This window comes from Juglans microcarpa x Juglans regia, chromosome 1D (assembly GCF_004785595.1).
Source record: "Juglans microcarpa x Juglans regia isolate MS1-56 chromosome 1D, Jm3101_v1.0, whole genome shotgun sequence".
In the NCBI taxonomy this organism is placed as follows: domain Eukaryota; kingdom Viridiplantae; phylum Streptophyta; class Magnoliopsida; order Fagales; family Juglandaceae; genus Juglans; species Juglans microcarpa x Juglans regia.
In genome coordinates, this window is record NC_054594.1 from 43,246,811 (window position 1) to 43,273,669 (window position 26,859).

General features: G+C 38.6%; 4 protein-coding genes, 1 long non-coding RNA gene and 1 other non-coding gene across 7 annotated transcripts; 3 read left to right on the forward strand and 3 right to left on the reverse strand.

The window, feature by feature from the left end:
* On the forward strand, positions 1-3,848 carry LOC121258381 (protein ROLLING AND ERECT LEAF 2-like). Its single transcript, XM_041159894.1, has 4 exons — positions 1-1,268; positions 1,593-1,771; positions 2,007-2,230; positions 2,926-3,848. The coding sequence occupies exons 1-4, from the start codon at positions 317-319 to the stop codon at positions 3,722-3,724; spliced, it is 2,154 nt and encodes a 717-aa protein (XP_041015828.1). The 5' UTR covers positions 1-316; the 3' UTR covers positions 3,725-3,848.
* A 604-nt stretch (positions 3,849-4,452) lies between these two features.
* Positions 4,453-7,902, reverse strand: LOC121262074 (ras-related protein RHN1-like). Its single transcript, XM_041164506.1, has 8 exons — positions 7,728-7,902; positions 6,774-6,851; positions 6,504-6,671; positions 5,891-5,939; positions 5,567-5,640; positions 5,476-5,479; positions 5,285-5,374; positions 4,453-4,851 (listed from the first exon to the last, which is right to left on the reverse strand). Exons 1-8 carry the CDS (start codon positions 7,764-7,766, stop codon positions 4,751-4,753), a joined length of 603 nt encoding a protein of 200 aa, XP_041020440.1. The 5' UTR covers positions 7,767-7,902; the 3' UTR covers positions 4,453-4,750.
* A 1,313-nt stretch (positions 7,903-9,215) lies between these two features.
* LOC121260933 lies at positions 9,216-13,639 on the forward strand. The gene is made up of 3 exons (XM_041163024.1): positions 9,216-9,807; positions 11,814-11,885; positions 12,150-13,639. The coding sequence occupies exons 1-3, from the start codon at positions 9,238-9,240 to the stop codon at positions 12,150-12,152; spliced, it is 645 nt and encodes a 214-aa protein (XP_041018958.1). The 5' UTR covers positions 9,216-9,237; the 3' UTR covers positions 12,153-13,639.
* A 2,648-nt stretch (positions 13,640-16,287) lies between these two features.
* Positions 16,288-18,577, forward strand: LOC121262133. 2 transcript variants are annotated; one of them, XR_005940046.1, is made up of 2 exons: positions 16,288-16,940; positions 18,004-18,577. It is a non-coding gene; the product is annotated as an uncharacterized LOC121262133 (long non-coding RNA). The 2 variants fall into 2 exon arrangements; XR_005940045.1 differs by lacking the exon at positions 18,004-18,577 and adding an exon at positions 17,090-17,180.
* A 575-nt stretch (positions 18,578-19,152) lies between these two features.
* LOC121247832 lies at positions 19,153-20,841 on the reverse strand. The gene is made up of 2 exons (XM_041146291.1): positions 20,640-20,841; positions 19,153-20,034 (listed from the first exon to the last, which is right to left on the reverse strand). Exons 1-2 carry the CDS (start codon positions 20,839-20,841, stop codon positions 19,385-19,387), a joined length of 852 nt encoding a protein of 283 aa, XP_041002225.1. The 3' UTR covers positions 19,153-19,384.
* Positions 20,842-21,038: 197 nt separating this feature from the next.
* Positions 21,039-21,122, reverse strand: TRNAL-CAA. The gene has a single exon. It is a non-coding gene; the product is annotated as a tRNA-Leu (tRNA).
* Between the last annotated feature and the right edge of the window lie 5,737 nt (positions 21,123-26,859).

Genomic DNA, 26,859 nt, shown 5'->3' on the forward strand with positions numbered 1-26,859 from the left:
TTTTCCGCTCTCGACAACCTCGAGATCAAGTGGGCCACCCATAATTGAAGATATTCGTATAAAAAACAAAAGCTTGGGGTGCAATCTTTCGCTCTTCCAAATTGGAGTGTTTGATACACATTACCGTCTAATTGTTCATTAATGCCCATTTATTTTATAATCTCGTATCCCCGAATCGTTTTGGTTCCTTGTTCCGTTGCGAAACTTCTAAACAATTACACTGAAGAAATAATCTCTCTCTCTCTCTCTCTCTCTGCGTCGCGCACACGCAATTTACATGCTAAATTCCGCATCATCGAGTGTTTAGGAGAGGAGAATGGGTTGCGGCCAGTCGAAGATCGAGAACGAGGAGGCTGTGTTGCGGTGCAAGGACCGCAAACTCTACATGAAGGAAGCGGTATCGGCCCGCAACGCCTTCGCCGCTGCCCACTCATCCTACGCCACCTATCTCAAGAACACCGGCGCTGCCCTCAGCGATTTTGCCAACGGTGAGGTCGCCCACTTCCATTCCTCCCCCTCTACTCATTCTACCGTCCCCTCCTCCTCCGCCGCCTCCACTTCCGCCCCAACGTTCGATCCCTTCCCTCCGCCTCCCCCCCTCCCCAACTTCCCTTTCCCGCTCCAGCGCGCCGCCACCATGCCCGAGATCAAGATCCAGAAGCCTGATCCGCGGAGGCCTGTTACCGGGACGATCATCGAGGAGGAGGACGGTGTCGAGTCCGACGGTGAGGACCCCCGTACCAGGCTGAGAAGGCGTAGCGGTAGTAGTCATAGAAACTCCAGAGTTGTGGAAGACGAGGGGGGCCCACCGCCGCTTGTGTCGCGGGAGGAGGTACCGATGCAGCCTCAACAGCACAATTCTCCGTACGAATACTTTTTCTCAGTGGATAACATGCCCGGAACGACCTTTAGCGACGCGATTCCGGTGGCGGAGTTTGTGGAGGTTTCTGTGCTGAAAGGGGAGATGGAGCGGAAGGCGTCGGAGGAAAAGTCTAAGAGGGTGGACGATGATCGTGGTGTTGGTGGCGGCGGCGAAGAAGTTAAGGGAACCGCGAAGATCGAGGTGGCGGTGCCTGCAGCGGGGAGGATTGTGAAGAAGGTGAAGCTGGCGGAGGGGAAGAGGATGGCGAAGTCTAATTTGAATTTATTGCAAATATTTTTAGAGCTTGATGACTATTTCTTGAAGGCTTCCGAGAGTGCCCACGAGGTTTCAAAGTTGCTTGAGGCAACCAGGTTGCACTATCACTCTAATTTTGCTGATAATCGAGGTAATGTGCTTGAATTGTTCAATTTTTAAAAGCGTTTAGTTGAGATGTTGATTTCACTTTGTCTGAGGATTCAATGCCCTCACATTTGGTTATGATAGAGTTGGTGGAAAGTGACTTTGACAGTGATCCTTAGAGAATTACAAGTTGGTTTGCATTGGTGAATTACAGCATTGTTACATACAGTGCGGGTGCTTATGTGATTGGTGATTGCCGATTGGTTTGTGATTGTGATTGTCACCAAAAACCTTGGTCTCGTTGCTGTTTTGTAATCTTTAATTTGCGGTGATGTCCTGTGTATTTAACACAGTGATAATTGCTTGACAGGACATATTGATCATTCCGCTAGAGTGATGCGAGTTATTACATGGAATAGGTCATTTAAAGGGTTGAATGACAATGCTGATGATTGGAAGGATGACTTTGACTCAGAAGAGCACGAAACTCATGCCACAGTGCTGGATAAGCTGCTGGCATGGGAGAAAAAGCTATATGATGAAGTGAAGGTACGTTCCTTGGTGTTTTTCCTTCACATTTTATCGTTGTAACCGTTTTGCGTATTTCATGAAATGATGATCTGTTGCTTGATTATATGTATTTCTCTACCCTTAAAGCCATCTTTACGGTCTTATGGACTTCTTTTTAACTAAAATTGCATCTTGCATTGATATCAATTACAAAAACAACTATACAAAGCACTCGTATACCGAGTATTATTTGTGGTTGACTGTTGCTGGATAGACAGGTGAGCTGATGAAGTTAGAGTACCAAAAAAAGGTTGCTTCACTGGAAAAGCTAAAGAAAAGAGGTACCAACTCTGAAGCATTGGAGAAAGCAAAAGCGGCAGTAAGTCATCTTCATACAAGATACATTGTTGACATGCAATCCATGGATTCAACGGTTTTAGAGATAAGTCGATTACGCGATGACCAATTATTCCCAAAACTTTTTCAGCTTGTTGAAGGGTGAGTGACAACAGAGGAAGTAGTATAAAAGTTCTATTTGACTGGTACCTGCTTTGTTTTGAGAGAGAGAGAGAGTATATTTTCTTCATAAACACTTAGTATCTCCTATGTCATGTTATGTAATTCTGATTAGGCTTCTTTAACTAGAGGCATTGAGGGATATCAAATATAACGCAAGAAAAGAAACATTGTAATTTTTAAATGCTAGTTGTGTGCATTTGTCAAATCAGGGTAAACAGTTTTCATTGATCAAGGTGATGATTTAGTGCAATAAATCATGTCCTAACTATTAAAAGATGCGCTTATGGTTAATGCTCCAAACTCCAATTTCTTTATCTCCTATTCTCTGCTTGATTCTGTGGGCAACATCCACATTCAAATGTCGTTTAATAGCCTTTTGTGGAAAGAACTGTTCTGTTAAGCATGTTCTGCATGATGTTATGATAGATGCCTTCCCATCCTAAAATCATGTGCTGCAAAAAGCCCTTAGAGATGTGGTAATGTTGATGTCATTTGAATATGAATCAAGGATTTATCTTTTTGTTGAAGCATATGCTTATGGAAACCTGAATTTGCTGAACACATCCATACTTGGCCCGTGATTCTAGTATTTACACTTCCCATTCCCATTTAGTACCACCTCTCACCATGAGGTGGATTTGTTATACCTTTATAAATTGACGTATGAACTGCAGGATGGCCGCCATGTGGGAAATCATGCTGTCTCACCATGAGGACCAGTCAAAGATGGTGATGGCACTGAGATCTCTTGACATCTCCCAATCGCCCAGGGAAACAAGCGAGCACCACCATGAGCGCACATACCAGCTTTTGGCGGTTGTGCAGGACTGGCATTCACATTTTCACAAGCTAGTAAACTATCAGAAAGAGTACATTAAGGCCCTCAACAATTGGTTAAAACTAAATATCATCCCTGTTGACAGCAATTTGAAAGAGAAGGTTTCTGTTCCACCAATTGAAAGTCCCCCTATTCGTGGACTGCTCCATGCTTGGCACGATCATCTGGAGAAACTACCAGATGAATTTGCTAGAACTGCTATACACAACTTTGGTGCCGTAATAAGTTCAATAGTGAAGCACCAAGATGAAGAGCTGAAGTTGAAGCAAAAATGTGAAGACACCCGCAAGGAGCTTGCCCGCAAGACCCGGCAATATGAAGACTGGTATCACAAGTACATGCAACGGAGGGCACCAGATGAGTCGGATCCAGAGGGGGCAGAAGATAAAACTCAAAATAATCTCCTTGTGGAAAAGCAGTTTATGGTGGACACGGTGCAGAAGAGGTTGGAAGAGGAGCAGGAAGCTTACCAGAGGCATTGCCTTCAAGTGAGAGAGAAGTCTTTGGCAAGTTTAAAAACTCACTTGCCAGAGCTCTTTAGAGAACTCTCAAATTTTTCTCGGGCTTGTTCAAAAATGTACAGAAACGTGAGGTCCGTATCACAGCCCCCGAATCCAAGTCAGAGATCATTATGAGAATGGTTTCTAAGCATTGGATAACTTGCTTATTTGTGTTTGTTATATGCATTACATAAATTACAACTTATCGTTTGACTTTGAAAGGTTATTTTATACCATGAAAGTATAGTTTCCACTTGAATTAACGTGTTTTCTCATTATATCCCGAACTACTAAAACTGACGCATTATTCTTGTAAACTATCAAACAATTCTAACATGCACACTCCACTTAAGTTCAATGATCATGTTGTATTGTCCTGGAAAGTCTTGAGGCCATCATCTTCAAACTACAATTATCATTGGAACAACAGAGACCCGGGAAGCAAATTTGAAGACAGAAGAACTAGGAAGAAGCATGAAAACTGTGATGGAGATGGCCAAATGGTATCTTTGGATATCAATCCTAGATAGGTGCAGATGATAAAAATTCTTACTTTTAAGATCAGATTTTTCATTTGGAACTTAAATTCTGGTAAACCCAAAATCTTGCCTGCTGAAAGGTGGAAGTGCTACGTCATCTCCTCCATCTGGGTTTTGGAAACAAAGCATCATCCCATTTGATGCAAAAGGAAAGTTTTAAGTTCTAATTCCTGTGTTCATTTTATTAACTAATTGTAATTAAAAATAGATTGCCAACAGAATCAAGATCGAATAATCATGCTGCTATGAGCCTCCTTCAGCCTCCGAGCCTAAGAATTACACTGGGCCCCATTGGAATAATTCACGTGTTTCAATTTTCGGGGCTTCTGTAAGCATCAATCTTGCATGATCCTACCAAGATTTTCTGTAAGCATGACAACTTGCCCTTATTTGGTTCATTTACAAAGATATTGGTTTTTTGTCAGCAATTTCTTTACAGATTGGGAGCCCCTCGTACACTAAATAATGGTATTATGGAACCAATTAACCAATTCAGATATAGGAGGCGCAATAAAACTTTAACAAATGGCCTGGTTCTGAAAAATAAGCATGTTTTCACAATGAAATCCAAGAGGACCTTGATATCATTGATTGCTCAAGGACACTTTAAGTGGTAGGGACGTCAACCTGTACAACAACGTAGTCTTCTTCTTCTATCTCGTGTTTCATTGAGTAGATTCATCCCACCTCGCTTTGAAGGGGCTGCTCTTGCTAGTCTTTTACCTGCAAAAGGTAGAACTGAATGAATGGTCCAAGCCATGCAGATTTTAAGCTTCAAGAATTACTCTAAAAGAAAAGGGTACCAATGAAAAATATAAAAGAGGTAGCTTTCATGCTTATATGACATCACCTCTGGTACATGCAACAAAAACCAAACTAAACACGCTACGTGCTTGTATTTCCAATGATCATGACCATGTAATACTAAATTTAATAGCATGACCCTGCATCGGTATGTATGTGGCTTCTATACTGTAAATGTGACCCTTGTTTCTTATTTTGTGTGGCAGTTTGCTGTACTTTGCCACTTTTCTCGATAGTTGAAGTGAATGCCAGAATGGTCCATTGTCCTGGTGCTATCCCATCTGCGTTCATACATTGGCAGCCAGTGCAATGGAGCCATAGCTTCAATTGATTTGATGAATTTGGAATTTACCTATTTCATGGAAGAGTTCATCGGTATTATGTGCAGTTTTTGCAGATGTTTCTATGAAAAACATCCCATTTTCTTGAGAAAATTTCTCCCCTCCTGCAATCATTTAAAGAAACAAAAGAAGCGATCTAAGATCTATGCAAGTCCTCAAGCACACGAGTCTTAAATATATGTGGTGCATTTTAGACAGAGACAATCCTAATGAACAAAGAGGTGCAGTTGGATTTGGCAAAGTTAATATAAATATGTATAAACCTTATATTCGTACAGAAATAACTTAGATACCTCGGTCTTAACCTCTCTCTTTGCATCCAGGTCATACTTGTTTGCAACTAATGCCATCACCATATTTTGATTTCCTACAAACGGTGATATGGTAATAGCATGATTAGCAATATATCAGCAATCACCGAATAACCATCCTAAAAAAAAACCTGCATTTTTTTAATATCTACCTATGGATCCACGAAAGACCTAAATGCTCTTCTAAACAGGGTTGCTGGAATTTTTAATTGTAACTGCAGGGACTAAAGTTCAGCGAGTGAAGGGACTACATGAAAGAAAGATGCAATTCTTGAGAAATGTTGACAGCAGTTTTGATGAACTCACCTTGTCTATGCAATTCTTGAACCCATTGTTTGGCTCGAGTGAATGTATCCTGAAGCCAATACATCATATAAAGCATTAGGACTCAAAAAAATATTGCAAAGATAGGATAATGGAATCTGGTGTAACAGAGTACTGGATTAAAGAGATAAAAAAACATTGCCGTCCTTTAAATCAAAATTTGCTAGAGTTGTCGTTAATTTACCAAAAAGTTATCATCCCTTCCTCACATAACTTCTCATGCTTTCCCAATCCCTTGGGTTGGCATGAGAGACAAGTTCCCCTCACTTCACCTACTCCTCCCCTCTCCCCTCTCAATTATAAAAACTTTCTGTTCTATTCAGTAGAAAGAACAAGGGAGGAAGCATATTCCTATGAAGCAGTCCTACAGGTTAGTGTCAATCTCTCGCAAAAAAATCAAAATCAAGCACATGGTCATAAAAATGGCAAGTACTGCTATATTAGCTTATACAAAGGCTCAAGGTACGCATAACACTTCGTTGAGTACTGTCTATTTGAAGCATCATGCCAATGCTGCTATTTCTGAATCCATCCATGGCTGTGAATGAAGAATAATGAAGAAGTGAGTATCCAAGAACTTTAATAAAAGTAGTACCATGCTTGATATGTCATATACAACCAAAGCTGCTGCAGCACCACGATAATACATAGGAGCCAAGCTATGATATCGCTCTTGTCCTGCCGTATCCCATATATCAAACTTCACCGTGGCGTCAGCTAAGGACAGTATCTGAGTGAAAAAAGCTGCTCCAATGGTTGGTTCCTGCATTTAGAGAAATGTCATGGATCCTTGTTAAATGGACACCCAACAAATAACTTCAATGGAAGATAACTTTTGTGGTAAAAATATGAGAAAAATACGAACCTGGTGATCAACAAACTGGCCTTTGACAAATCTTAAGACTAAACTGGTCTTCCCAGTTCCCATGTCCCCTAGAACCACCTGTGGAAAAGATGTTTGCAAGTCTTGAATTAGAGAGGTGCAGATCAGTCATCAGTTAAGTTTCTTGCTAAACTATAAATTAAACATGAGGAGTTACTGGATGTTTTCTATCTTAAGAAATCAGGAAAAGAACCACAAAGCCAGAAACTCTTCTTCAATTAGCTAGATCTCAACTTGGAAGTAAGTCGCTAAATAATGGAGACATAATTATAAGGATCCTCTGTGAAAAACAATAGCAAACATCAGAAGATGTCTTCCTTTGGTGCAGATTCTAACTGAGTTCCAGAGCATCTATTCAGCTTGTCATGTGATTAATGAATAAACCAGGATGGGCTTGGAAGGCAGAGGGAAAAAAACCCAGAAAAACTAGGTAATCCAACATTCTGCAAGCATAGTGAACATCCTCTCTGGTAAATTTAGCAAAATCCAAATACTGAGATTATACCACTGAATCCAATTTCCTCGAGCGGCCTAATAAACTTTATATTCTGTGCCACGAAATTATTGGGTAACCTTTTTTCATTGGTAATTTATTCATGCACAGTGTGTTGGGTCTTGGACTCCACGAGCCCACCTTCCATCCCATGTTTGATATAGAACTTGTTGGTAATTAATACTATTTACTGTCTTGAGAATCTGTAGCCCCAAATTGAAAGACCACAATTTTCTAGTCAATATATACCATATCGATCGATCTTTAAGCAGAACAAATAAATTACTCCCATAAATAGCTGCGCATATACGATACCATACATGCAAATACAAACACAGACAACAAAATGATGATTTTATGTCAGGATAAATAAGAGGACATAAGAAACCTGTTGAAGAAACAAGTAAAAGGAATGACTCAAGAAAAGGGTAAGACGTACCCACCAGCTTGGCTTGTATAATCTTGTTGCCTGGCCTTGCCATTTTGATTCCTTCGGTCAAAACTGTTAAAATTGAATGAAAGAAGATCAGGACCTTGAGAGACAGCTAGAGAAAGAGAGAACAAAACTCACACCAAGTTTCCATAGAAAGGAGTGGATGGAGATCAAGAAGAAAGGGGAGTAATTAGAACTCCAATGAGACTGGTAGTTTTGATGAGGCCGCTTTGACTGGTAGGTTTGTATTGTACAGTTGCACTTACTTTTTAGGTATGCGTTTAATGATAATAATGATCTGATCTTTCCATCTTTGGAAAGCATTCTCTAGCTAGCACCTATACCAGTGAAAAACTGAGAATTGATTGAGAAAATATTTACTATGTTTATGAATGTACTATTTTTTTGGGGCATTAAAGTGGTGAATATCGAGTTGAAAATATCCTGCGATGCCAAATAAGAGTCATGCATGCGTGTAAGGTCATACAATAATCCGAGCCACTGCATGTGCAACAAGTCGACTTAAGGCGAAACTCTACAATCCTCAAGCTGGTACTGTTGAACAAGCAAATCACCAGTCCTGCACGCAACTCTAAATGGATGTCACGCAATGCTTCATCTCTTGCACACCATGTATGTATGGCCCTATGGGAGAAGGTCGCTCTTGCATGTACGCTGAAAATGATATAAATGGACGTCACGCAAAGAAACTTAATAGATCCTTTGACATGTGGCACAATGATATTTCTCTTCTCGCAATGGGGATGTCCGTGTACAAAAGATATTTACCTTTCCTCATGATCGTTTATCTATACAATGATAGTATAGCACCAGCTATACTTTTGGGGGACTTTCTTCCCGATAACGTTTGTTCATCAAATTACTACACATAACAGTTGATGAAAACTTAATTTATATATATATATATATATATATTAGGTGTCATATCATATGGTTTTTAGCTCCTGACCAAACTTAGAGACAAATTATACTTTAAGGGTAAGAAAAAGGGAAAAAAGAAAACATATTTATAGACAAAAGAGAGATTTCTTCACGGACACTCTAACACATGTACATGTACTTTAAAAACTTTGATTGTTTGCAACTTTGGTTTGGTGGTCCAAAACATGAATAAAACAACATACTTAGCTTATATAATTCTCTACTACTTTCCCCAAAGCATCCTCCCCATTTCCTTGTTGGCGTGGCAACGTTAAACATAATTTCGACCTTTTTCCAGTTTTTCTACGAGGTCCTGTTTTCCCAATAATTATCATACGAAGTCGTTATTAGTTTATTCCTTCCCCCTTGTACATCATGTCCAATAATTGCATAAACGACACTTTCAATCAATTAAACGACCACGAAATAGAAAGTCTACCCCACAACAATTTCCTGCGTCCAAACAAAATAATTATATAGTAAACCAGCTAGAAGTACGAGAATGCCCCTTATCTATGTTTATTTTTCCCCTTTATACCCCACCAATCAAAATTCAAAAACCCCTCATCACCCACTCTATGCTTTCTCGAACGGTCACCATGGCCACCTCCAAAGCCGACTACTACCACCCCATACACGTACCCATTCCCCCGCACCAGAACTACGTCGTTCTAACCCCATACTACCACTCCTCCAACCGTAACCGCTTTCGTATAATCTGCACCGGTTTGATCATCCTCCTAGCCGCCGTTGTTTACATCTTCTGGCCCACCGACCCTGACGTCAAGATCGTTAGGCTCCGCCTGAACAGGATCCACGTCCACACTTTTCCCCGCGTATCCGTGGACATATCCATGTTCGTGACGGTGAAGGTCCGAAACACCGACGTTTACTCTATGGACTACACGATGATTGACGTGGCAGTCGGGTACAGGGGAAAGAAGCTGGGTCACGTGAGGTCTGACCGGGGACACGTGAGGGCCAGAGGGTCGTCCTACGTGGATGCCCTGCTGGAATTCGACGGAGTGGAGCTCATGTCCGACGCCATGTACCTGCTTAAGGACCTAGCCAAGGGTAGGGTGCCGTTCGATACTCGAACGGAGATTAAAGGCCAGCTCGGCCTGTTCTTCATTCAAGTCCCACTGTCGGTAAGATCTTCATTTGAAATAATATTTTCTGGTTAGAATTTGAACTTTGAAGTTAAGTTTAGTTCAAGTGTGAGTAAAATTTAAGGTTGAAGTTATTACCAAATTCCCTTAAATTAAGCTTTAAGCTAAAAAACAGTGACAATTCAATGTTATGATCATGTATATGGAAGAAGACGTGACAGTGCGGAAACCTTTCATTCAAACCAAACTCTACAAATATTTTGGAGGGCTGAATATTTATTATTACTGATCGATGTGGGGAATAGATGTCATTAGTGACAGAAATCTCACAAATTTTGCTTCACTGTAGAGATCAAGTTCAGTCAGTGTCATTACTTCCATATGAGAATCTTGAGTTATATGCTCTTTCAACTTCTATGAACTTCATTACCTATTATTAATCTATCGATTATAATACTAAATAGACATGAGTTGAGAAAATCTAATCATCTCTGTTTCAAGAGAGTTGGCATTTCTAATTTTTATTTAATAACATAAAGGGGAAGTGGTGATCGGACTGGATAGGATCATAGGAGCTTTATTCTGTAATAGATTATTTTGACTAAAATAGATTTTGGGAGTGTTAAGTTTAGAAAGAGATCTAAGTAAAGCTCACAAATTAATGTGCTTAATGTGTGATACATTAAATCTGCTTCACAGAAAATCTGGTATATGATATATCTAGGGGTGAAAGTTGGTTGGTCCGGACCGGAGAAACCAACTGGACCCTGGGACCATGACTAAAATAGAGGAGAATTTTCGTTCTAGTCCCGGTCCAGGGATTTCTCACCCTAGACCGGACTGGACCGACCGAATTTAAAAAATATATATATTTTATATATATTATTTATATAATAAGTATATAATTAATTATGTAATTTTCATCTAACCTATCACCATTAAAAATATAAAATTTTAAATATGTTATTAACAAATTAATATTCTATCAATTAACTAATGTATAATATCAATTAACTAATTATATAAGTTAAGAATGTAATTTTCATCTAATTTATTATCATTGGCCACCATATAAAATATTTTTTTATTAAGTTAATTACATAATCCACATTAATAATACACTTAATTTTAATTTAGTATTTTAAATAAATTTTTTTTATTAATTTTTTTTATTAAAAAAATAATTGGGCCGGACCGGACCGGACCAATAGCTACGGGTCCGGTCCGGTTCAGGGAAAATGATAAATAGAAAATTTCGGTCCATCACCCCCTGGACCGGACCGGACCGATTTACACCCCTAGATATATCACATCAATTTGTGAGTTTGCTTTTTCTTAGATGTCTTCATAAGCCAAACATTTTTCTGTGGAGTTTGATGAACCTGAGTTATTTTGTCCATCAAAATAGGGAAATTTCAACTCTATCCTCAACACCTTAAAGAGAAATTTCATACTGGCATGGGTTGAAGATATTATTGGTTTAGGATGGTTTGCGGTTTCTCAAGAAACATTCAGGTCAAATAGTTTATTGACAGATGATCTTGTAGTTGTCTGTAAAGGCATCTTCGACTCTTTTTTTTTTTTTTTGGCCGGATTTTGGAATTTTTTACAAGAATGAGAATTGTTATCATCAAGAAAAACCAGAGCATGTTCGAGTGGCAGATGTCTTGGAGATTGACATGGTTTGCAGGTGTGCAGTGCAATTATCAAACCAAATGCTTAATGTCGGATGTTGTGGAAATGCTCCAAATTGTGATTTTCCTTTCTATTTTGTTTTATTTCATGATTTCTTGTTTGAAGAAGTCGAATGCAGTTCTTCGTCCAGTTTCCCTCTTCACATATTCACTTCCTTTCTCAATATGATGTTGCCATGTAGCACATCTGAAGTCTGGTCACGAGCCCCAGAGAGATACATGACAAAAAATAAGTCCTCATCAAATAGTATTTTAGTCCTCCATGTTTATTGCTTCTAAAATTCTTCCACTTTTCTCTTACATTCCCATTTTTTTCAAAGTCACTGATCCTTTCATATTAATTTTCTCCAGGCAAAAGTATCATGTGAGGTGTTGGTAAATACAATCAATAATACAATTGCTCGGCAGAATTGTGTCACTGAGGTGAGCAGCAAAAAGCCTATTTACTGCTACTTGCAGGACTAAAGTCTCTATTTGAATGACACGTCTCTCCGCATATACACCATGGCTCTCACTCTTATCACTTGTAGAAGTTTTCAATCGAGCCAAGTCCTCAAACTGCACCATGCAAATAAAATCAAATTGCTTTAAAAGCTTTTGGCTTGTTGCAATCAGCAGCTCAGTAGTCATAGTTATGCAGTTAAGGTTGAATTTCTTATACTAACTTTTATCATTTTATGCTATCAGTGATGAATTTGACTGCCATGCACAAGGTGCCGCACAGCAAGAAGGTTCAGAGGGTGTCTAAGCTCCCTAAATTTGTTTACATATTGAAACAGGTTCGAGTATATGAACTTTGAAGCATGGATAGTCCATGCTAATATTCTATACACCACATGCCTGGTTTCTGTAGTCATAAGATATAATTTTGTAATGTTGGGTGGGCATTGTGAAATATATATATATATATATATATATATATATTTTAATATATGGTGATTGTAGGGGAAGTGGCTCGGGTGTAAAGATAATTATTCTCTGATAATTTATTACAGAGACAATTAAATATTACCTTTACCTACCAGAACTTCTAAGTAGTTTTGTGCAAGTGCTTTTGGGAATCAAGCCAGGGTTATGACGGTTGCATGGTGAATATATTCTTTGTGGTGGTGGTGTTTACAGAGGGGAGGCTTTTGTTTTTTGATTCTTTTTTTTTTTTTTTTTTTTTTTACCATAGTGGCAAGTGAGTGGTGCAACTTGTGCTGGTTTACTTTGGTTTGGCCTGAAATAGCGAACCTGAAGGTTAAATTTGCAAGTTCAAGAGCTAAAATCAGAAGGTTGAGTATTGGGAACCAAACCAACCGGCAAAAGCCTCGTTTTAATACCTCGTAGCCCACGCATTCAACTTGGCCCACCAGTAAGCAAGTTTCCAGCTTCATTTCCATTGAATCCAAAAAGAACCCAGAACAAAACAAAGAAACCGAAACGACTGGTTGGAACCTTGTGCCAGCGCGTCCACCTTTACCGCCTCATAGCTCATGCTCTTTGCGATGAGGTTGCCGCCAGAGCGAGCCACTGCTGCAGATAAGATTCATCCTTTAGGACCAGTCCTCCCGTGTGCTTATAATTCTACTGAGAAATAAAAAGCCAACAAAAAAGCACTCTCTTTTTCTGAAAACAAATCCAAAAACTTTTCTCTTACCTCACCTTTCCTTGGCTTCTTTGCCTACCTTGCTTTTCTTCACTACTAAGAATGGAACATAGTGATCTCTCCTAATTCTAATCAAATATATATATATATATATATATATATATATATATATAAGCCATCAACCGAAAATAAGAAGAAGAATAAACCCTGATGTGTCACCCAGACTCTTTCTTGGTTGAAGTCGCCGATGACCGGAGAAATAGAAGAAGAAGCAGGCAATTTGCATGGGCAGAGATGGCCACGGTGGAAGTGGCTAACCAGCAAGCAGAAACCGTGCTAGCTAGAGAGGTCAATAGAGATGGGGCGACAAAGAAGTACTGCATGTGTTCCCCCACACGCCACCCGGGTTCTTTCAGGTGTAGATATCATCGGTCTGAGTATATATGGCTAGGACGAAGAGGACCCATGTCCAGCTAGATTTTACACGCTTTGTTGCACTTGCATACATAGGAAAAAGGATTTACCTGCTAAAAGCCTAAAACATCCATGTACTTTGTGCTTCCCAAGTAATAAAATTCTGGCATATTTGGGCTGGTTTATACTGTCACAAATCGAATATATCTGTAACCTTCTTGACATTTTTTAGAACAGGTGGTCGGTTAAAATGGAAGTAAATATGTGTCACAAGATATGGATGCAAAAACCGAGTCTTGATTACGATTATTAATTAAAACATCCAATGATTTAATTGCATAGATAAATGCCTTCATGGTCTAGAGGAGGCTTTTATGGTGAAATTACCTTCGGATGCTTTTTCTCTCCTTCAAATGGCAATGAAGATGTATATGCAAGCACATCCCCTTCGTTCTATATTGCTTATTCAAATGAGTTACACCCTTATCGATTTTCAGCATTTCCTTTACCTTCCAAGTAGGAAATAAAAAATGGAATCTTCAGGCTTGGAGAGAGAGTGAAAATGGGCCTAAAAAACACGCCAAGACCATCTTCAGGTCCTACCAGAGAAACGAAATTGTTAGTGCTGGTGAAGTGAAAACAGAGAAAATGTAAAGTCCAGCCTCTCCATGTGCTAGAAATCAGGAGTGTTTTTCATACAACCTATTCTGTTAACTTTGTTTGAGATCAAAGTAAACATAGGTCTCCGCTAGGACCGAGCTGTGGGGTTCACGGTGTGACGGTAGGAGTGTTGGTGCAACCATATCTTGTTACATCAGGACCCACCTGGTTCATTAAAGTTGTCGGCAGTTCAATTGGTAGGTCTATTGTCACAGCCTAGACGGCTCGAAACAGAGCATCTCTAATGACACAAGTTTCTGCAGACAACAGAAAAATAACATATCAAAACCAAACCACAAATATGATATGAAAATAGTAATCTGTTTAATCAAAATATACTCAAGAAAAGGATACATGTTTTTGCATACACTTTTGACAGAACTTAATCAAATGCAGTAGAAAAGGTAGAGAGGATTGGCAGAAAGCCATACTGGACAATAATGACAGTAAATTATTGACGACAAAAACTTAAAAAAATCCAACCACTTGAAGTGAATCGGTTACAAAGATTGTATTATGATCATTATACTGAGTCGAGGCCCTCATATCCTCAACTACTTATTTGCAGAGCCACCAGCCTTCCAGAAATTGATCAGAAGAGCTTGAAGTTGCACCTAATCCCCTGGCTAATAAGGGACAGCTAATGATTTCTCCCAGCGAAAACACAGTTGCATACAGTTTTTGGGGGAGAAGGCCTGTCACTTTTTAAGATATATATATATATATATATATATATATTTTAGAAGAGGGCGGAGCCTCCAATTGTATTAAAAACACTCGCTTATGATGAAAGAAAACCGTGATAACAGAATCGACACCTGGAGGTTATATATAAACATAAACACCAAACCCAGGCCCAAAAACTATTTTATACAAACCAAAAAAAATTCTATTGTGTTCGAATATAAGGTAAACCCCATCTATCAGTACGGACAAGACCATGAAACCGACCCAGACCATAATTATCCCCAAAAAAATACATATATCGGTAAAACCTCAAAATAATGTCAACAAATTAGATGTCTTACTCCTTGCCTATACAATTACAAGTAGATTTCTTTGTTCCTTCTTCTCTCTTCTACATAATTTTGGCACCATTTCTACTAATCGCAATGTACTACATAGATAGATGGTCCAAAGTCCCTGATTTGGTCCCCCAATTCATTCAATGAATTCCAATTGCCTTACCAACTATTGTTCCTTCCCAGCAAGTAAGTTTTATGAGGGCATGGGGTATCTGCTCAAAGCAACTAACTCATCAACAATTCCCACCAACTACACTTCTTTGTGTTCGATAAAATTGGCAAAAGCTCGAGTACTGAGAACAGCGTGCTGCATTTTCGAACTGCATTCAACCAATTATTAACTGCCACGTTAAAATAATAGCTCTAATGAGTTTCTGAACAAGTTGACTTCACTTGATAGGTAGTTCCGGAATACAGACACCTTCCTCCTATCCGTCAGTTAATTGATATTTATATAAGCAATCCTAGCTAATTACCTAATGGTTTTCCATTTTAATGTACTAGATAAGCAAAAAGAAATCTATCTGACTGTATAGTTTATAACCATGTATCTTATTGAAGAAGTTCTCGTCTTAGGCTCCAATGAATTACGCGAAGGATGCATTAATTGTGCAGCAAGCCACAGAAACTCGATGTTCATGCACTCACGACATATGAATAATGCAACAAGGTAGTCACGATGCATGTACTTGGAGTTGGGTGGCCCTTCTCCACTACTCAATCGGCTTAGAGTTTCCCAGATAGTCTAGAGTTATTTGACCAGTCACCACACAGTAATAATAACAATTATTGGATCAAATAGGCAATGGTGGTGGACAGAAAGTGTGGTGCCCTGCCCAGTGCCCTCTTTTTAAAGAGGGATATTGCCCCACCAGATAGGATAGGATACATAGGCCAGTGGCCTATAAAGAAAAAGGTTTTTATTTATGATCTGCCTCATTTAATGTGAATTAAAGTGAGTTTAATTTTTGGAACTCCATCATGTAAACATTGCCAAAATCACAGGCTATCTGCTTCATTAAGGCCAAGTTCAATGGCCAGTAAACTGTCCCTAAATCGTCCAAAATATGTCTTCCAGTCCAACTACAAAGGCTTAGAGGATGAGTCTGATGGGTGATTCAAAAGCTACCATAAAATGTTGCATAATTTCAGGATTCTCACATTTTCATGACATCCTTTTAGAAAATGTAAAATGACGAGTTTACCACCACCCCAATGGTCCTGCTGTCATGACATGATTTTAATACTTAGGTTAAACGTATTATATGACTTGACTTTATAATCAGGTTCCGCATATAAATAGGCCAGAGCATGAGTTTACACTCTTTGCTATCAAAAACCCACTTCCAAGTTCTAAGATCTAAAAAAAAAAAAAAAAAAAACATTTTGTGCTGTTCTTTTTCCCATGAACTTCAACAGTTGGTGGAGCTCAAATACTTCTAACTTCAGGTCGAGCCTGAAGCATGTGAAAAATGGCTACGAAAGGGTTGTATCATTGGATATAATGGTGGCCGGATCCAGGATATCAAGATGGAGAATCCTATGGAGAAGATTGAAGAAGGAAAAGAAGAAGTATTTCGGTTGTACTGCTTCGAATTTAAAGCAGGTCCCTTCCTATGATCCTTATACGTACTCGCAGAATTTTGATCAGGGATTGATGTGGGCTGACCCAGATAACCACTTTCGATCATTCTCAGCTCGGTTTGCTGTTCCGTCAAGGATTTTCCAGAAGAGTGAATTGGTTTGCTGATGGGAGCTGAAACGAGAAAGAAAACAGTGTGTTTGAGGGTTGGTTTTTCTTTTTTCTTTTTTAATATCTATATATATTTTTGCTCCTTGAAACATTTTTATTTTGATATTCTCCTTTGTTTGTTTGTTTTTTTGTGCATGATGTCTGTCTTCAACTTGTGCCATTGGCAATTTGGCATTCCTTTAAGTGTTGATTAAGTTTAGCCGTTAAAACAAGAATGCTTTTCATATTGTCATTTGAAATCGGTCAGCAGAGAGAACTGAAGGGATTATTATGCAGACCTTGCAATGACAGTGATCTTTGCTTTGAGCTAAACTTCTAGAATTATGTAAAAAATCTCTTTTAATATCCCGGATTTTAGTGAATAGGCTCCACATTGTTAAGGAGGAAAAATTCTTACCCTTTATAATGAGTTTTTAAGAACCCCAGTTGTAACATTTGACCAGTCTAGTTGAAATATAGACCAAGATGAGTAACCTTTTAATGACTGATCGACCTTGGAAGGGTCTACAATCCCATAAATGATTGAAATCGTGGCAAATAATGGGAGACATGAGAAAAAGGTAGAACTTTTGTTTGTCCAAAACCCTTTAGTAAATGTGAATGTGATCCACTTTTTTCTTTTTGTGGTAAATTTTTCTGTGATGTTTGTTTGTTTAGCTTGAATATTCTCTTCTCGTGGCCTATCTCTATCTGAAGTTTACATTATTGAAGACAAAGGGATATAATTAATGGATGTTTTCTTTAGATTTAGACTGTACTATTATCAGAATCTTATAGCCTTGCCATGATGCGTGCTTAGAAAGCAAAATTCAATTTTCTTCCTTCCCTTTTCTTTTCTGTTTGATGACTGGGATCCAGGCAAAGTCATAATGCTATTAGGTGAACATTTATATATGATAACGCATTCCAATGATGTTCATGCTAGTTGCTGGGTGGTCTAGACCTGTCTTAATAATCTAGTAAAGTATAAACTACTAACAAGCATGTGCTAGAAAAAGTCTGAAACACAACTCCAAATTCCAAATCTGCACATGATAGAATTCCATTACCTTAATCACAGGAATTTTTTCACGTTTTGTCTTATTCATACATCTTCAGGTTTTTAAAAGAAGTGAAGTTTTAGAGCCAGTCTTTAATTGCATGAGGTTCCAAAAGAAAGTAAGATTCACTTTTCATGAAACCCATTTAGGTAAAGCATACTTTGCTCAGAACAGACCTTTATAGCACACTTGAGGTCTCTATAATGCAAGTGTCTTCTTTCACATGCACTCAGCTACCCCATGAAAATTCTTAACAGCTCATCTTAGAGAACTCAGTCCAGAAAAATGAGGTCCACTAGAAAATTGAATGGCTCTGCGGAAGTGCCACATGTACCCTTGAAATCTTTTTGCGGGACAAAGAAGTTTATTCTTGGTAGAGCATTGTTGTAGTTTGTGGCTCATATTGAGTAGACCACATATATAGAGAAAGCAGATTGATACCGAGAGTGAAGCGGAGCAGAGTGAGGGAAGCGTAGCTCACCGAGCGGAATTTTCTAATACCTCTTGTATGGTACAGGGGTATTATTAGAATTTTCTAATGCCTCTTGTATGGCTAGGGTTAGTCTAAATACATCTGATGTAACCCTAATTTCATACTTAGCGAAAATTCAGCCCCCGCTCTTGTGGATGTAGGCACACTGCCGAACCACGTTAAATTCTGTGTTTTTCTTATTTTCTCTTTTCCGTACTATTCATCATAATTGCCACACCTAGCACAAGAAGCATAATAATACTTTTAAGGTAAGATTTACAATATCCAAAAAAAAATGAGAACAAGCATCTACAGCAAAAACCCAATACAATTTCTAATCACCTTCGACCATGCTTTTGTTTGTTATACATAAATGGTTCGTAGTTCTAGAGCTTTTCACCCCAATTCATTCAATGAATTCCAACTCCATAGTACCATATATCAATAAATTGATCACCATGTGCTGCGAAATTTAAAGATGGTAGGATATCTGTCCCCCAGCTAAACCATGCTTCAGCATATTCCCACGTACTGCACTTATGAATCTCTCCTCCTAATGATGTTTGTTTGGTACTCTTTGTTTGTCCTCAGAAAAAGTGGCAAGCTACTTTCATGCACATCGTGCACAAAAGTTGTTCTTCCAATGCCATATTTGGCTACAAGACATACTCCATAAACTATGAGAATTGAGAGGGAAAAACAACTGAGAATAGATAAACTGCGTGTGGATTTGGATACGTCCATTTTTTAGGAAAAACACATGCTCTTTGTTTCGATTTCTCTGGTTTTCAGTCAGAAACTGAAGGGCTGTGAGATGCAACCTTGATACAGGATTTTTATTCACACAAGGGATAAATAAAATGAATAAATAGAATAGAAATAAGGTTGTGGGTAGACAGACATTGCCAAAAGACTTGAAGGTCAACTGAGGAACCAAGTGAAATCCAAATTGAGCCCAAAACCTTCTCTACAGCAGAGAGAGGCCACAGATGACAACGACTGCATAAACACTGCAGTCAATGAAAATGGCACGGATAGCCTGATACGCCACCAGGCCTCTCTCCAAAACCTTCTCTGCTTTTTCCCAGTTCTGTCCATCTTCTTGAAGTGCCACTCGTTCTTCCTCTGCCTCATCAAATTCTCTTCTCTTCTCAAGGTACACTCTTGCAAACACAATCGTTACATCAGTCAGCAAGAGTATGTAAAGAGGCCTTGAGGCTACAACACTCTTCGAATTCACTATGTTCCTTCCAAATAATGGGTAATCAACGTAAGAAAAAACAACCAAGAATGCTATTATGAGAGAACAAGTGACGCGTGTATTCTCAGAAGCTACAATGCAGGAATGTATTCTCTTGGAAGTGAAAAGTCTAGGTTGACGCCTTCGTGGTTTTGGAAGCTGCTGGTCCCTCTCTGCTGAGGTCTTTTGAACTATTGTTTTGACCCCATTATCCAAAGTAGTCTGAATTTCTTGAGCTTCTATACTAGTGCTGCCTTTGTTCAACTGAGGCTCTCCTGGGCTTCCTATGCCAAACTTATTTCCACTGGAATCTTCATCCGTACTCTCCTTATTCAGCAATGTATCATCAGAGGAATAATCCTTAACCACAGCACCTGCTGCAAAATCAGTGAAATCAATTATGAGATTAGTTACCGAGAAATGTAGGCTTTTCACTCCTTGAAGTAATTGATAATGGTGCAAGATCAGGTCATTCACCATTCACCACTACCTTCTCTGGTTCTTTCTTTTTCCATTAACACTAAAATAATGGTAGTAAATTCAATCACGAGAAATGCTTCTTCTGATTTAATTTATTTTCTTTTTGCTCTGAATCATAACTTTCCTATACACAATTTCGTCCGGAGTACTAATGTGGGAGCTCTATGGCCATAACATGGGTATGCAAGGAATCATGCATTTTGTACGAAGATTAGGAACTACTCATATAGACGAGATCCATTGAGTGAGAAAAATCAATATCAAGGACGCAAACGGAAGAGAATCTACCAGAGAAACCAGAATCATGTACAGATTAAAACGTAATCCAACTGCTAATCATAAAATTGAAAGTGTCCTCATTAACGTTCTTCATATCGGTAATATCCCTACATTTCACAACAAAATGAGACGCATTTCAAAATATCAAGAAATTCAAACAAGAAGGGAAAAAAAAAAAAAAAAAAAGGGCTTGATAGGTGTTATAATGACGATTTGTTCATACCCCTAAGATGATGATGATTAGACCCATTATCCACATGATGATGGTGTTGATGAGGAGGGTCTGATGATGATGATATTATTGATTGGGATGGTGGTGGCGATGTTGGGAGAGTTTTGATTCGGCCTGTAATGAGAGCCATACGATCCGACCCTCTCTCTAAGATTCTTCTTCTTCTTTCTTCGCTGCCATGGTTGGTCGCCATGTCTCTCTCTGGGGCTTTGAAAGTGGCAGGCAGGTATATCTGTTGGAATAGGATATTGTGCTTTCTATTAGACGACGCCGCTTGATGGGAAAATGGGGTGCCAGTCTTTTGAGTTTCAGATTTAGGCCAAGTTGAAGTTATTCGCTTTCAGACGATGCCGTTTAAGAGATTTAAAAAGTGAAAAAGAAGAAAATAATTGTCAGAAGTGGGATTTGAACCCACGCTCTCTCACGAGAACCAGAACTTGAGTCTGGCGCCTTAGACCACTCGGCCATCCTGACTTGATGTGTAAGTGTGAGCTTTTCTTATTAATATACTAAACACACAACTGTCTGCAGCCAAAGATGTACAGCGACCGAAGTCAGAATCGAAACAAATTGAGACATTAATTAATATTGGGGGCTACTTTAATTTTGTTACGCATATAATTGCATCATGCATATTAACAGATTGCCCGCCCGCCCGAATGCTCGTTAAAGTCAACTTTGTGTTGTTTCATATTACAAGTACCATTTACATGAAATGATTATCATTATTTACGCACGGTGCTCGTTTTCCATTGGCCATGCACGCTGCACTAACGACCTTATCCGGCCTCATGTATAGCACCATCAGCCTGCATGCTTATCAAATATCTATCTATTATATAAGGGCTTATCTAGCTGTATTTTTTTCTTGTTCTCCCGTTAAATTTTCTTGTTTCCGTTAACTCCGTTAACTTTTGTCCTGCCTTGCACGCATTCTATAGTCTATTGTTCTCTCTCATTGGCTTGGGGTTTCTCTCATCTCTCTCGCACTCACAATGGTAGACGAAGTGCAATACTCGTACGGCAATGATACTACCGCCAACAAGCGTAAGTATGAGGAACCAACAACGTCGTCTACTGGCACTCGCAAGCCCACTGGATTCTCCGCTCCGATTGCTCTTCAGTCTCCCGCCTCTAGCCACGCGCTGCCTCCCTCATACATAGAAATGAATATGCCGATGAAAACCTAGAAACTAGCAGCACATGAAAGTTCAACTGCCCCTGTGCCACACTAGAAAAAAAAATTTGACATCCAATCAAGAAACCCAAAAATATCCATGATAAAGAAAACCCCCACCCAAACAGAGTTCCTCAATTCACACGGGATAGCGAAATAAATCTGAAACTACACTTCACATTTAGATCCCATCGACAGAAAACAAAGGGGATGAAAAAAAAAAACCACAAGAAAGAACAAATTTGGCATGCAACCGAGAAACCAAAAAAAGAAAAAGAAAAAACATTTGGACAAAAAAAAAATCCTACAAAAAAATAAACCAGGATCATTTAAAGGGAAAAAAAAAACACAAACATAGGAAACAAACTTGGAAAAAAAAATTCATAAATTTACCATTTTCTTCAAAGGCAACGATAGAGACGAGAAACCACGTCTCCTCCGTCCAAGATCTCCACCGCATGAAAGAACCTAACATCACCACAAAATATGAAGAGGACCTTACTAGGTTTACGTCTACAGAATGGGTCTTTCGATTTGCTTATGTAAGAGCATCCTCATTCGGTTCTCCATCTCTCTTCCATCCCCATAATTTAGGGATTATTTTAGGGTTTTGGAGAAAAACATTCTCCATCTCAATCCCCATTTTGCTGTTTGTTTATACTGTACATCCCATCGCCATTCGGCGTCTTTTTCGTCCCGTGAAAACCTTCTCTCTTGGTGCCCTCTCCCTCGCAACACCAACGAACGCAACCCCTTTCCATCGGCAATATTTGTAAGTTTGATTTCGGTTTCTTCAAAATCAAAATCGTTTATCTCTTCCCTCATTTTCTTGTATTTTTCTTGGAATATCTATCTCATTCTCTGTTTCTCTCTTCCCATTTTTCTTCCTCCCGATGCCATGATCAAGGTAAGCATAGAAGGTCTTCAACTCTATCTCTGCCTCGGCGATGTCTTCATTGTTTGGCTGCCGAAAAAGTTATGGGTCACTTCCAATGATTTGCATTTTGTTTTGATTTTTCTCACTTGGATTCAGTTTATGATTTTGGACTTTGTTTGAGGAAACCACTTCTCATTTTTATTCTTGCGTTGCCATTGATTTCTCGTGCTTATTTTGGCTCTCTTTGCTGTTTGGCTGCCGAAAAACACCATGGAATAATTTGCAATTTTTTTTTTCACTCTCGTTTAGATTTATGATTTTGGGCTTTGTTTGAGGAAACCGATTCTCATTTTTATGACATGTGTTGCCATTGATTTCTCTATATTATTTTGGCTCTCTCGAGTGTTTGGCTGCCGAGAAAACATAGGAAAATTATCTATGTTTGTTTTAATTACACTGTTTCTCTCATTGCTGTGTTGACTGTTGAAATGTCAAGAATTTGATGAAAAAAATCACACATATTTAAGAGGTTTTTGGTTTTGAGGAGAATTTGGTGGAGTTTGTGGTTATGAAATTTGTGGGATTATTGGTTTTAAGGAGAATTTGGTGGAATTTGTGGTTATCGAATGTGATTTATCATTGTTTGTGGTTATCTATTCATTAATTTGTTGTTTTGTTGGATCCTTTGCAGTGTTTCGTATCTCTCGGGAGAGGGGGCTGAGGCTGTGATGATGGTGTTATAGTGCGGGTTAATTCACAAGTGTTAATAGGGCTAGGGGTGCTACCCGCCCCTACGGGGCAGGGGCACCTCTTCCCCGCACCCCGCCCCCGGGATGTGGGTGCGGGGCGGATTCCCAATCCGTCCCGCCTCTTTTCACTTAAGAAAAAACACTATAATTATTTGATTTAAAAATTATTTATAAGTGCAAAAGTAATTAAAAATACATTTTTAGATCCAAATTATAAATTTAAATTTTGTAAATATGACTATAATTTAAAAATTATGTAATTTTTAAATTTGCTAGTGCATATTTTGTGTAAATTAAGTGTATTAATTTTTAAACTATGTAGTTTTTAAATTTGTCAATGCATATTTTGTGAACAAGTCTAATAAATTGTAATATATATTTATATATACACAATTTGTAAAATATAAATATAAATATATATTTATGTTTATATATATGTATATAATATATATATAAATGTAAGCGGGGGCGGGACAGAGGAAATGCGGGGTGGGGTTGGGCCCTCCCAGCCACCCGCCCCCGCTAGGGGCCCTAGATGCGGGGCGGAGGGCCCCGCCCCCTCATGGGCGGAGTGGGGTTGCCCGCCTCACCATGCGGGGGTGGAGCCCCGCTGCCCACCCCTAAATAAGACTCATTCAATATGGCGGGGTAATCCTCACCCGAATTGTCATATTGCAGTTTCTGGTACTTTCCAAAAAAGACAATGGACGTTTGAGTGGGGTATGGCTCCTTACTTACGAATGCTGTCAATATTTTTACCATTCTGAGTCTCATTTATTTATAAATTCGATATGAAGGAACCTGATGGGAATGCTCTTATTTAGCATTATTGTGATTTGCATTGTTATTTAGTTGTTGTTTTGTGTGAATATGTGAATTGGTCAGTTTTGTTAGATTGCTTTTTTGCTGTGTCATTGTTTGAGAAAGTTATGTTGTGATAACAAAATAATGTGTAAATTAAATCCCCTCCTTGGCTGTGATGATGACAAAGCCTGGTGGGGATACAGAAAATTTATGGTCATTTCCTCAATGGTTAGGTAACCCGGACGACCAACAAGTAGTGGCAACCAGTTGTTGCAGCCATGAGAGGATGGCCAAATTTCGTATATGTCACCATTTGGTTCCTGCACCGGCGATTGGAAAAACTCCAAACTTCATACTTACTTGTCTAACATTTCAATGCATTTTTAGAGATAGATTCACAAGACCCTGGACATATGTACTTCACCAATCTCCTGAGTGAAGACCCTCAACTAGACCCCACTTACAGTGGGCATAGTGAAAACTCTCCTATGACTGTTGATAACTCTCCACCCCTACCTCATAACGATCTTATCGGCATTAGAAAATCAGTCAGGGGTGCAAACTTCACCCCCGAGGAAGACAAGTAACTTGTTTCTGCATGACTTAATTGTAGCCTTGATGCCGTCCAGAGAACAGACCAAAAACACTCCCAACTTTGAAAAAAAAAATTTATGAATACTTCTAGCAATTTAAAGCAACCACAAATGACTGGACCATCAAGTCTTTAATACATTGGTGGTCGGTTATTCAAAAGGTCACAAACAAATTTTGTGTGAAATTAGCACAAGTTGAAGGGTTGAATCAAAGTGGCATGACTGAGCAAAACAAGGTAGAATATCCACACTCTTACTTGTTTTATGAATATTTAATTTTTTTATACATTGGTTTAATATAAACTTTTTTGCTTACATGCAAGTTTGACAATACGAAAGTTATGTACGCATCGCTAGAGAAATGCTTATTTCAATTCGAGCATTATTGAAACCTGTTAAAGGACCAATCTAAATAGATTTGGCGTTCCATAAAGGAGGATCCAAAGCGAAGGAATACGATGTCCCCGTCCCCGACCCCGACTCGATGTTCGGGCACTACGGTAGATTTTGTTTTTGATCTAGAGACGGATAATGTGGTAGATAATGACATGAATTGGACCAACCAATGGGAAGGAAAACTGAGAAAGGAAAATGAAAAGCCCAAGCCACGTCAGCATAGGAGATTGTTGAGCTCAACAAGCTAAAGTATACGCTTTTGGAGGAGTCACGTGCTCAGGAGAAAGAATATTTTCATCTCAAGGCCGAAAAGATGGAGTATGACAAGGAAAAATAGTTAAATTTCATCTGTCTCAAGGAGACCAATGAAAGACTGAGGTTGGATGCCGAAAAGATGGAAAATGAGAAGGAAAAATAGTTAAATAAAATCTGTCAATAGGACAAAAGACTAAGGCTAGAGGCAGATAAACTTAAGCTCGCCAAGAAGGAAATGAATCAACGCATTATGATGATGGACATGAGTGCCATGCCAGGACTGCAACAGTTATATTTTGAGCAACTACAGAGGGAAATCATGGCGAAACGCAATGATGCAGGACATTTTGATTGATTTTTTTTTTTTATGTAAAAAGTTTATTTATTTATTTATTTTTTGTTTCAGACAATGATGGATAACAATATTATTGATACTAAGACAATTTAATTTTTAATAAAGAATTGTGTAAATTGATATTTTGAAACAAGGAAATTGCCTATTACAATTTCAGAAACTATTATAGATTACCTCAAATATAATCACTACTAACATGAATGAAATACAAATGGAAAAAAAAATTAAAACTTGAAGTTTGAAATTTTTAATAAAGAATTGTGTAAATTGATATTTTGAAACAAGGAAATTGCCTATTACAATTTCAGAAACTATTATAGATTACTTCAAATATAATCACTACTAACATGAATGAAATACGAATGGAAAAAAAATTAAAACTTGAAGTTTGAAATTTGATCAACTCAAATATAGTCACTATAACATGAAGGAAATACCAATCAATTATGCGGCATGTCTACTGTTGAGAATATAATAACCATTGATGTTCAGTTAGATCTACTTGGAGCTGACGATGTGCCGAGGTGTCTCTAATATTATGATTGCAAATGGTTGTTGAAGTACCTCGAATGCACGCTTGACATCTTTTCTTGCAGATTCTTGTGCTTTCACAAAATTTTTTTTTCTTATTCCCTTGTGGTGATGGAATTGTCTTCACAAAAGTTCGCCACTTGGGATAAATACCATCCGCTAGGTAATACCCCATCTTGTAGTGGTTGTTATTGATTGTGTAATTGACTGGAGTAACACGCCCTTAAGCAAGTTTCGTGAAAATAAAATATCTCTCTACCACATTAATGTCATTATGTGAACTAGACATACCAAAAAATTCATACCATATCCAGAGATCATATGAAGCAACTGCTTCTAAAATAATAGTTGGTTCACGAATGTGATCGGAGTACATACATTTCCAAGCTGCGGGATAATTTTTTCACTTCCAATGCATGCAGTCAATGCTTCCCAACATTCCTGGGAATCCCCGTTGTTCATCAACCGCAAGCA